Below are 12,342 nucleotides of genomic sequence, written 5' to 3'. Positions count from 1 at the left end.
AACGATGCTAATTACGAAAAATGATGACCATGCATTCCCTTCAAAAGAAAAGGAAAAATAAATGGTCTGGTCGAAATAAGTGTCTTATCTGCAGGACTTTATCTTTTTATGGTTGTTAATAGGAATCACTTTTGTCACCTATTTTTCTACTAGAACCACATATCATGTCAAAGTATCTGAATATCTTTGAAAGTCAGGTCCTGTGTGTCTGAACACAGACGTCTGAAGGCAAAGGATCACGGAGAAAGTGAAATCCCGTTTCTCAGCTGTAACCTATGAAAGCAGAATTATGGAATTTAGTTACGTTAGATAGTGTACCCTGGTCAGATTAAGCTGCTGTTAACAGGGTGTTACTGCTTGACTCTTTGACAATGTGCTTTTTCTTCACTGCTTATCGTCCTGTGAAAGATGCAGCAGCAGAATTGACAGTCATGATGTATGGCTTGCTAAATGCAAAAAGGGAAAAGCAGAGCACAGAAATGTGCCTGGTTTGAACTGCAGGAAACCAAAATGGCCCCTTGATCTTTGGAACAAAATTCTCAAAACGTAATGCGTGAAAGATGAATTTTTCCAGAGGGCTAAAAGCTAATTTCTTCTAAGTATATGTCATTCGGAACTGAGTACTGCGGATTCTTAACTTTTGCCAGCAACCTTCAACACATGGGTGCAGGGCGCTTTGCATGTGTAATTTGAAATGTCCACACAGATGCATGCATGTGTAAAAATGACTCAGGACTATCAACATTAATTACATTTCTCCCAGCGCCACTCAGGAAGGGCAACCAATTTTGCAAGACGGCTACAGGTACTTAGTGTTGTCTGTGTTATGTGCACAGCTCTAACTTTCAGCTCTGAATTTTGGATGCTACTTGAATAAACCGAGCTCATAAATTTGGCGAACAATGCAGGTGGTGGCTGTGGGTTTTGTGTTAATTTGATGGCCACGCCAGCCCTGGATTCAGGATGTGCTGCAAGATTTATCTATGAAGAAGGATACAAAGGAAAATAAAGGGAGCGAGCCAAATTTAAATTTACAGCTCCACTTACTGAACAATTTGTAACCCAGCTGAGATCCTGTTCTTTTGTCTGTCAATATGTGTACAACTACAATAGTATTTTATCAGAAAAATTCAGCTTTATGCTCAATGCCTTGTAAAGTCCACTGGCTCATATGACACACACATAGTCTCACCACCACAGTGCACTGTCCATAAACAACATTTAAACTTTGCAGAATCATGCTTCCTGGGAGTGCAACCTCACCATCCACGACCAAGGTAAGAATATTGTCAATATTGCCACGAAAGTGGCTCAATCCTTTTTTTGTGTAGCAACAAAATATACAACATTATGTGTTCAATAAACACGTGTGCTACAACATATGTCACCTTCTGAAACGGATTCTGAACGTCACTGAAGAGGTGGGAGAAAAGGGCAACATTAAATTCATTACAAGAAAGGCTCAAAGGCCTAGAGCACAATGTCTTGGCCGAAAAAAAGAAGAATTCATTATGTCCTGAATTTCTGGGGGGGGGAAAAAAAAGGTAAGCTATTAAGAGATTCATATGGTAAATTCCAATGAAAAGGATCATGCTGCTGCTTTGCCTCCCTCACAGGCAAGGGAAGGCGCACTGATTTTAGGGCTTTTGTCGCACTGAATGGGTTACATACAATAGTTTGAAAAGAAACTCAATGGTTAAAGCTCTAAATTTGATCTGCAAATGAGTGCCTGAAGATTTCAGAACTGCCATACTCTTCACAATTTGAAAGCCATTAAATCAAAACAGTGGGGAGACAATAAGGGAGTCATAAGTGTCATTCCAAACCCAGGCTTGATATCTGAGGATGTGAGTTTACACAGAACCAGAGGTCTAGGTGCTGTCTTCATTTATCCTCCTTTTGTGAAGGGACTATTTTGAAAATCCTTCTGGGGAATAAAAATGTACAAAATGCTGTCAAAGAAAATGAACGCCTTAGAAAGATTCCTCTTGTACGTGTGACAGGTATGAAGCCTTCAGCAGTCAAAATTTGGAAACGGAAGCAATTCCTTAGGAATCGTTCCTAAGAATTGGCAGCTATTTAGGGCAAAGCTTGTGGGGCAAGGGAACAAAAAGTTTATGAAGGTAATAAAGGCCTTGCATGCATTGATATTTTTACTGAACCACTATTACATAGTACTGATTAGGTTTTGTTTTAAACTATTGTGTAGGACACAGTCAAGCAAAACTAAAGATTCCAGTCTGGATTTCTTCCAGTACAGTTACAATAGCCAGGGACCCTGTTTCATGCCTTTTTTAGATATAGTTATGCACCCTGATTTTTTTTTTTCTGTAGGCATAGCTTTAATTTAATTTCTAGACTTTTTGTGGAAAGGCTTCAACATGATGTAGAAATGAAGACACATTTCTGCTTCTCTAGAGCCCATGTGTTTGCACTGGAGAAGGAAGTTATTGTTCTTATACCTGTTTATGAAATAGCAGCAGCTTGGCCACAGACATAAAACTCACCTGAGCATGCCCTGGCACACCCAAAAGAGCTCCCAAAATTATCACCGTGCTAACAGGGCTTGAAAGGAAATATGGATGTTTTTATGAAGTGCCCAAGCATCTATGGTAAATCTGTGAGGCAATCAAGCAGTCTTTTCTGGCAAACCATGCAAGGAATGGTGTTGCTGTAACAAAACCAAACAGGAGTAAAGTTTCCCATGTGAGTTCTGGTTAGCAACAGGAGTGGATCCAGGTTCTGTGCCACGGTGTGTTTGCCTTGGCCCAGCAAACTGCCCTTGAAATGAACTCCCTGCGAACACAAAGCCTGTGCTACAGCGACTGTTCTGCCTACTGCTCTCTGTGATTAGGGATTGCAGCTAGGACAAATGAGAAATGAAGCAATAAGAAAAGGGAATTAAAACTCTCTTTCAGACCTACTTTTGAGCAGGCTTAGTTTAGCATTTCTTTCCTCCTGTACAGTGCACATTCCACAGCGAGTTTGAAAACAGTATAATTTAAAAGTTAACATTTGCTTGGCTGGTAGCACGAGATAAAAGCTCTCATTTGCAGCCAGAAGGCGAATTTGTTATTGCCCCAGTCAATAGCTATTGACCTGGCACAGCACTTCTGCTTATTACAACCAAATCCTTTTTTCCTTTTTGTTCAGTAGTCAATGACACTGTAATGGAAAGCACTGCTTACAAACTGATGCAATATCTATCAGCAACAGCTAGAAGTTAACGACTAATGGTTACACAGAGGAAAGCATGTGCTAAGAACAGCAGCACACATCTATTAATCAAATTTACTGCATCTGATGTGCCTTTATAGCTTAGAAGAACTGTAATGCACATCAGATAAATAGTTTCTCTTGTTATTAATCAAGGTTTTAGCGCAAAACACCTTTTCTTCGTGCTATCAATACATAAATAATTTGCCTAGGACAAAGGTTTGTCTGACTTTTGAAGCACACCTTTCAGTTACATGAAATTTACGTAATGAGAATTTTTTTCAGTTATATGAATTTTTAGGATTTGGCAATCCTAGGCTTTAGTACTTTGGCAAAGGAACTGCTCTCCTTCAAGCTGTAGTCATGTTATTCTCTAAATACCCCAGATGGGGCAGTATAAATTCAAGGCAACACCCTAAAGACAAAATGGGAAGAGCGGAGTGCCTGTGTCCATGATGGCTCAGTCTGCCTTCAGCACGGTTTGGTTGGGACAATGACGAATTTTGAAAAGAATATACCATGAGCTTTTTAATTCATTAATGGAAAAAGTTGTCATGGAGGAAATTACGTGCATGTTAATTAGACTTCTTAATGGTTAAGTGATAACTAGATATTTCAGCCTTCCAGAAAGTCCATAACACCACTAAACCTGCTGGATTTCATGGGTAAGGGATCTCTCTTGGCAGCTGCAACAGTTATAAGGAGTAAAACATTTCAAAGATTATTCTGGGATTTTAGTCAATCATTTGAAGTATGCAACAAGATACAAAGAGTTTACTTATTATTTCCTCAAAAGAGGAAATTCATCTATTCTGGTACAGAATCAGTAGACCTCAAACAAATAAATAATGAGCACTTCTGCAAAAGTAAGACATTTTACAAGATAATTCGACTTCATTGTCAGCTCAGTTACATTTATGGGTTTTTCCACTTGCCCATAAGCAAACTCTCCGTTCTATTTCGTAAGAACCTGTAAAGACTTCTCTTGAATGCAGGTAATTGTTATTAAAAAAATAAAAATGAGACATTTCAAACTGAAAACAGACAGGCTATGCATTTCCTACTACGGTCCCAAACTTTGCAGGATGGACTGTCAGTGATTTGGAAGATTTCTGAGAACTGTGACCCAGACTGAAAGAGGAAACAATGCTTCATTTCAATGCTAAATGATACAGAATGGGGAAAGCCAGCATAAAACTTCTAAGGAAAGGCATTAGTGACTTACTTTTTGTAACAACTCCTTCAAGGCGAATGATATTTGGGTGATCAAACTGGCCCATGATACTGGCCTCCCTCAGGAAATCTCTCCTCTGCCTGTCCATATAGCCACCCTTTAGAGTTTTAATGGCAACAGGGATCTCTCTTTTTCCTGGTGTCTTCAGGCGTCCACTGCATACTTCTCCAAACTCCCCTTAAAAAGATAAAATACCTGTTCAGCAACTCACAGTGCCTGTACAGAAAAACACTCAAGGAACCCACGCATCCCATAGAAGTGGACAGAGAAGTAACCGATTGAATATTCCAACTGATGAGTGCCATCACATCCCAGAAAATCAAAACATTCAGCAGCACTTCACAAGAAATTATCACGTTTCCTCTGTGCCACAGCAGAGATCCTGGGACCCTGTGCTGTGCCTGCAAAAGCCAAGCCTTCAGCCCTCCCCACCGTGGCTCCTCTTGCTTTCCTTTGAGACTGAACATTGGTATCAATATGTGAGGGATATGTAACAGAGGAAGGAATGTAATGACACTTGGGTTTTTATTCCACTGATGATAAAACATCTTTGTAAAATATCTACTGATAGAAATATTTATCTTTAGGGGTGAAATGCACTAAGACCTGTATGCTGAGAAAAACCTGAGACTACCAGAACACTTGACTTCAGCTACAGAAAGCATTTAAAGAGTACTTTCCGCTGTTATGACGTAGAAAAGCACTTGCATGTGATTTATTAAAATGGACTTCCACACCTACTTGAAATTAATGAAATGTTCCCCTGTTCAGACAGCCAAAGGCCAACAGTCCCAGAAAAGCTGGAGCTGTGCAGTGAGAGAAATCTCAGAACTTCTTTCCCCTGATGTTTCCCTGTGTATGTAGGGCCTGGGAAGGATGTGTGTCTCCCTGCATTCTCCTTACACGTTTACTAATGAATTCAGTTTGTACAGAAACCACAACTTTCCTTTGAACTTGAAGTCACGCAGAGGTTATTCAGAGCCCCTACCAAAAATACTCTTGGATGACTGCAGGTCAGTTTCCCATGGGTCATAATTCAGTAAATTATGAACAATGTTCACAGAAACATTTCAGGGCCGTTCTCAGTGCAGGTTGCTTTCACTGCAAATCTAGATTTTTTTACCCCAGTCATTCTGAAATCACAACTGCTAAAAACCAAAAAGCAAGTAACGAACAGATATATTATTTACCTGGGGATTTAATACTCCATTGAGTGCTGTCTGTAGTAATTTTCCCTGAACTTTAAGGACAGAAGTAAACAAAATAAAGGATCTCTATTCTGTGACAGTGCATCTTCAGATATGAAGCAAATCGAGAAGAGAGGTACCTTAAAGGCACAACCGTCACTTCAGAAAATTATAACTCCTTGGTGTTACAGGATTAGAATGGATATTGTCACAAGACTTTTATTTTATTGAGTTCTGTTGCTTCCACTAAAACAAAGTTTTATTAGTCAGCGAGATCCCGGAAGAGTGAGATTAAAAGAAGAATTTCATAGTTTGTCTTTCACTTCAACGGCAGAGGCATCAAAGTGCAGGAGTACAATTAACACATGCTGAGCACAACCTCTGAATGAATTAGCAGCTTCCTAAACAGCTAAAAAAAGCCAAGCGGTCCCAGATCTTTGTACAGTTCCTCCCACCAATTTATTTCTACCTAATTTTAAAATATAAATTAAAGATGCGTGCAAATATAAGATATGTGAAAAGATACATGTCATTGGAGTAAAGCTCTGGGAATCTTTTGACAAAAGGGGAAGTTCTGTGAGGATTTTTTAATATGATTTTTGCCCCTTTCACCTTTAGAAGGCTCTCCTTGAAAGTTTGCTTGCCTGACTACTTGCACTGAAAAAGCAGTAGATAATTTGGACTTGTCAAGTCCTCCCATAAAATAAAGTCATGAAACCTGAATGTTTTGCAGGAGACCTGGTCTATCAATCTTCTATTCTGTGACATGTTCAGCCGGAGCAGAACACTTCTCTAAAGCCATGACCTTATTGCATCTTGCTGCTTTTTCAAGCTTAAATGCTTAAAATGAGAAAAATTTCCAATTTCTCTCTCTTGATGAAGCAGTGAAAAGCAAAAACACCAGAGCCATAATATCGAGATTTTTAAAGAAATTTTGTGGTCAATAAATCTGCAGAACTGCAAAATCGCATTTGAAGACTAATTTGGAAAGCATAGGTCATAGAATAAACCATTTTGCTACTACAAGATCATACAAGACTATTAGAGCTTCAGAATATCATAAATAATGGCATTCATCCCTCAGGGACTGTAAAAGGCTGTTACCAAGTGCTTTAAAATGAATTAAACTGAAGGAGGCAGATGAACAACTTGCAATTCCAAGATTTATTATCTGTACAACATCCAAAGCAGGGGAAGGAACCCCTGTTTCTTTCACCCTTTTTTTTGATGCATGATTTGGGAAGTTATAAAGAAATTTCCCTCCCCTTGAATATTGGGATTGATAAACTGCTGAACATGAAGACTACCAGCAGGTTTTTTTGTGACATGATGTCAAACTTGAGATCATCAGCTTACAGAAACAGACAGTTCCCTCATTTAGAAGCCCAAGGTGTGTAATAACTTCTGTTTTAGACTAGATGGAGATCAACGGTATAATGTAAAGCACTGAATTATTTACACTGAGAGTCTGAGAAGATTTCATCCCAGAGTAGCTTTTCTACACTTCTGTTCAGATAAAGAATTTTCCATGTTTTTAAATTCAAAGGGGAATGGTTTCAACCAAAGGGGTTTTTAAAATCTAAGAATCTCATTCTCGCTGCTCGAGTTTGAAGATAAACAGGATAAATGTTGACCCTGCAGCAGCTGAGGTTCATGACTGCATGTGTAATAAGTTGAAGCTAAGAGCCAGATGTCAATGAAGTCAACATTTTTCCTTGCTCCAAGGGAAAAGGCTGATGACAACTAGAGAAAAAGACAGAGTCCGTTGCCTGTTTACTAAAATCATCTCTGGTTCAGTAACAGAAACCTCACCCATCCCACTGTGCATGGGAGCTAAGTGAGCAGTCTAGAAATTTAATCCGTGCAAACCACACAGCATTCAGCAGTGCATATGTGATATTGAAAGTGAAACAGGAGTAGCCAGTCACTTAAAAGTCTGATGTGCAGCCTGGTATTACTGCATGGGACCAGAACAAATGTCTTACAGCACAGCTCCTGGTAGAACTGAAATGTCACAGCACCAAGCACAGCTCAACTCACTTCCCCATTTCAGTCTTTACACTTGTGGGGGAACTTGCAGGAGATTTAGATCATGCAAAGAATATTGGCTGCTCTGGGAAAAGCTGAAGAGTTGGTCTCTTCCTTGAGTTCCAACATTTTAACAAAGAAAATAGGAGGATAATTGTAAATTTTAAGACGGATTTGACAAGGTACCTCTGGGAGTTCATTCCTTGAAGAGGTGCTGAACCCTGAAGCCAAACAGCAAGAAGAGATGGGGCAGAAAAAAGTGCATGTGTGAGATACAATTACCAAATACTTTAAAGTATAACTTGGGTACAGAGTCAGATTAGAGTCAAGCTGAAAAAAGAAACTAACTAAAAATAGTTGCCTTCAGTGTCACAGCCATCAGAACTACAAGTAGTGAATTACCAAGGACCTTTGGACATGACTTTTTCCATTGAAAAGACAAACTGGAAACTGCTTTCAGGAGAAGGACAGTTTTAAGCAATGTCATGACCAGAAGTACTAGATTTTTTTTTTTTTCAAGTATTTGTGATTTTCCACTTTGGCAGTTTCAAAATGAAATCTTTTGGTTCTTGAATGGAAATAATTTGTGTTTGAAAAATTAAAGTTACAGAAAATAAAAAAGAGAATTATTGGACAAAATAAAATGTTAACGCAGAACAAATTTAGAAGCGCATCTATTAATTGACTTGTTAAAAGATATTAATGTTTCATTTTGGAGAAGATGTTGATTTTTAGTTTCATTTAGGTGAAAATTGTAAACACCTTTTAAAAATAATTCTCTAGGGATAAGAAATCCATTTTATATCCAATTGAAATGTGCAATACAGAATTAGAGAGAATGCACAGAAATCTTTAGGACTGCTGAGAATTATACTGACATATCCCTGAGCAGCTACTGAGGAACTGCGTGGGAATTTGTACTCTCCCTGCCTCAGCCATGGTATTTAACCTGTATTTTGTATGCATGGAAATGGGTTTAAATTTCATTGCAACCCGTTTGCAAGTCCTGTTAGATGAGAATTTTTGAAGTTGAAAAATTACACATGTAATTTTAGAAAATAAAACCCATAAAAATAAAGCCCATAAAAATAAAGTATGTCAAAGCATACACTTCCATGCATACAAGAAACTGGAGAGAGAAGCTGAGAGAAGAGTTTTCACAAATGAATTAGGCTGAGATTAAGGACACAATTTTAATCTGAAATAAAACAAATAATCCTCGTCTGTTGTATTCAAGTGAAATCAGCAGTTACACAGATGTGGAATGCAGCTCAGTCTGCTTTATAAGCTAAGACCTCAATATCTAGAGTGTGTCTGAAGAAAAGGAAGAAATAGAGGAAAGCAAACTGAACATTTTCTGCACAGGTCAGCCCTCTGGGGGCTCTCCCAAGATCATAATTCCAGAGGTGCCCAACTCCAGCTCCAGATGCTGTGGCCTAAGCAATCAGGTAAACTGGAGCACTCCAGCACTATGGACTCTTATGTGAACCAGAATTTTCTCTTTTACTTTCAGGTCGGCACTTTCTCTCTCCTGTCTGCTACCAGACCTGGTTTTATTTCGGTAGGATTACTGCACAACATTTTCTAGTGCATAAAACGCTTCTTAGCAACACTGGGGATATTTCCATGGTTATCAGTATAGCAACATACTATCAAATGAGGGGTTTAAACTGAAAAACACCCTTCCTTTCTAGAGTGACTAAGATATATGAAACAAATACAAAAAAGGATTACAGGGAATCATCTTTCATACTGTCTACATCCTATCAACAGATCTTCCTCTTTTCCCTCTCTGCCAGTGGTCCTTCTCCTGACAGAAAAGCCTATCCCAAGCCAGCTTCTCCTTTTCCTCCCTCATACTCCTCCAGTTTTTTATTTGAGAATCATTTTTTCTCAGTCTTCTGTATTCAGAACTTGTATCCTGTATAAAGAGATTCTGATCTAATTTCACCCTCAGTGACAGAGGATACATGACAATAACTACAGCACATGCTGATTGACAGTGTTTTGAATACATCTGGAAAAAAAACCAAATCAAAAAACCAACCAACCAACCAACAATCCTGAAAACCAACATCCCCTCCCCCAAAAAAACAAAACAAAAAAATCCACAAAACACCCTCCCCAACAAACCAGGCAAAAAAATCAATCCTACACAAAAAACCGATAATGAATTAACTTCCTAATGCTAATTAAAAAGCAATATTGCCATGCCTAGAGATTTTTTTTACTGTAGGTATAGTTTTACCTGCCCCGATGACTCTTTCAATACGAATTCTTGAAGGATCAATCTCCTTGGCAAACTCGTGGACAGCAAGAGATGGGTCTTCATACGTGTCTGGATCTATGTATGTTTTGAGCCCTGGGAAATGTACTGCAAGAAAGAGAGAATAAAAGGAATCAGGAACTCCTTGACATTCATGCATTGCAACTGTAGTTTTCTTCTTTTTTTTTTTGACTAGACAATTCAAAGGACTGAAAATAATATATCTTTCAGGTTTAAGATTTCAGAATCCAGAAGAGTTGGTCACTTGAAAAAGGGTCTGCAGAGACACCAAGTGAGGGCTCAGGGATATGGGGAAAAGCATGGCCTCAAAACATCAGTGGTTATTGCCAAAGCAGTTCCCCTTTGCTGCTCCTTGGGCAATTCAGGCAATCTGTCCTTTACTATGAAAACAGTTGTTTCCAGTTCACTCCTTTCATTTAGGAGTGGATGGCTGAACATCCTCTTTCGCCAAACAGGTCAAATCTTTGCGTTCCTTTTCTCAAAGGATGACTCCTGGAGGGCTGTGCTGCTCTGTTCTCTTCTGACCAGCTGGAACAGCCAGAGAGGCAGGTGCAGGATGACAACAAAAATATCCAAATCCATTTTCAAGATAATTTCTGTCTGTTTCCTTGGAGATGACCACGGCAGTAGTGGGTTGGTGCCAGACTGCTTTGGCAGGCTCCAACAAGCTGTCATTTTCTGGCATAGCTGGCATCCCTTGTGTTCCTGAGTACAGCACGTTCAAGAACTTGTGTTGTTTCTTCTGGACTATCTGGATGGGAATTCTTTTAGGCTGCTGCAATAGCATGATTAAGTTCTGGAAAGCTTTCAATCCATTATCAGAAGCTGATGCTAATAATCTGACAATTTATCAGGATAAAAAGAGGCATCTGCAGCTGGGTCCAGAGAATCCCCTTATAAAGAATGAAGCACTTCTCAGCCTTCATTCTCCTTTCTCAGTTAACAGCTGAGTCTAAATCAGTAATTCCTCTTTATTCTTGGTCCTGTGGAGCTCATATACGAGTAGGGACTTGCCCCCTCCAGTGTGATGCTGAGATCACTAGAAATGAATGGGAAGGCTCTGAGATGAAGCTTTGTGTCAACATGAAATACAGTCATCATTTACCCTGGCCTGAAAGACACTGAGTGTGGCTTTTTTCAAATTCAGTCACGGTCTCAGAGTCATACATCAAGCTCTCCAAGAGGAGGGTTTTTGTCTTCCTTTTATTTCTCGCCATGTTTGGAAACGAATGACAAACCCATTTTTCTAGGCAGTATACTTAATGGGCAAATGTGCCCTTTTCCTTGACAGAAAGAGACACTTGGCTTGATATGGTGGTGTCACCTGAAAAAACATTTTATTTCTGGTAACTTCTGGGTTGATCAGAGCATTTCCAGAGATGTTCCCAAAATGATGAAAGAATAAAATCTCATACCCCTTGAAAAACAAAAAATAGATTTCAATTGCTACTCTAACAGAAAACAGTAAGGCAACTAATTTAAAGTAGGTAGCTAAACTAAGCCATATAAACTAATTACTGCCCATGAGAGATCACCAGGATTTTCTCTCACTGTACTGATCAGTGAGCAGGAACATGAGGGAAGACAACCCATTCCACTCCTTATTTCTTGGGTGGCTGGAAGTGTAGATCCCTAAATCCAAAGAGAACTAGATACAAACACGTCATGCAGTCACCAAGAGAGGAGTTTTGAGGCAGAAATTCAGTACCCAGAACAACTGAGAAATCAAAGAAATATACCTGAAAACCTGCTAAATATTATTAGCTGAACACCAAAAAACCCTTTAATAACTAGAATAGATTTAGTGAAATTGCAAACAAAAATAAAGACCACTGATGATGCAGAGAATAAGGAACTACTCAAATAAACAGATTAAAATGTCAAGGGCAAAAGTTGTTCAGGAAACAGTGAACTTCCTTCATTTAAAACATAATATAGATATTATATAGTGTTGAACTACTTACAGTGTCCATTTTGCAAATGAGCCCTTCTTTTCTCCTCAGATTTCATTTTGGCCTTTATGTACCACTGGCATCTTTCAAGAAAAAACAAGTGAGGTTTTAAATAAAATACTTGTTACGAATAAAACAGACGTACACCAAGCTTTATCTGCCATTTCATGAAATCCAAATTCTTTGCATTTGGAATATACATTTAGTTCTGAATCCAAAGAGGGAAATATGCACGATGAACAAATAGATTATATACAAAGAAAACCAGATCATGGTTGAATGTTTAGCATGACAATGACTACCTGACTTTAAGTGTGATATAATACTTTTTCTTTTAAGTTTGACTCCTCCAAGGAATTCTGATACTTCAATAAATTATTACTTTCCTGCATTCCTGTTTATGTACGTAGGCCTGTGGTAATTAAACTTTATCCCATT

At 38.8% G+C, this 12,342-nt stretch overlaps 1 protein-coding gene across 3 annotated transcripts in view; it reads right to left on the bottom strand.

Annotated features, from left to right (window-relative positions):
* The window catches only part of EPHA6 (EPH receptor A6), a 355,785-nt gene that overhangs the window by 72,647 nt on the left and 270,796 nt on the right, over positions 1–12,342 (bottom strand). For all 3 annotated transcript variants that reach the window (XM_066207884.1, XM_066207890.1, XM_066207900.1), the window contains 3 exons: positions 11,917–11,987; positions 9,914–10,039; positions 4,442–4,627 (listed from right to left, as the gene is read on the bottom strand). In XM_066207884.1, the coding sequence (XP_066063981.1) occupies positions 4,442–4,627; positions 9,914–10,039; positions 11,917–11,987 (383 nt within the window). The remainder of the gene's footprint in view (positions 1–4,441; positions 4,628–9,913; positions 10,040–11,916; positions 11,988–12,342) is intronic.

This window comes from Chamaea fasciata, unplaced genomic scaffold (genome assembly GCF_029207755.1).
Source record: "Chamaea fasciata isolate MVZ Bird 193981 ecotype frontalis unplaced genomic scaffold, bChaFas1.0.hap1 SCAF_2, whole genome shotgun sequence".
Taxonomy (NCBI): Eukaryota; Metazoa; Chordata; class Aves; order Passeriformes; family Sylviidae; genus Chamaea; species Chamaea fasciata.
This window is presented reverse-complemented; position numbering and strand designations above follow the sequence as displayed.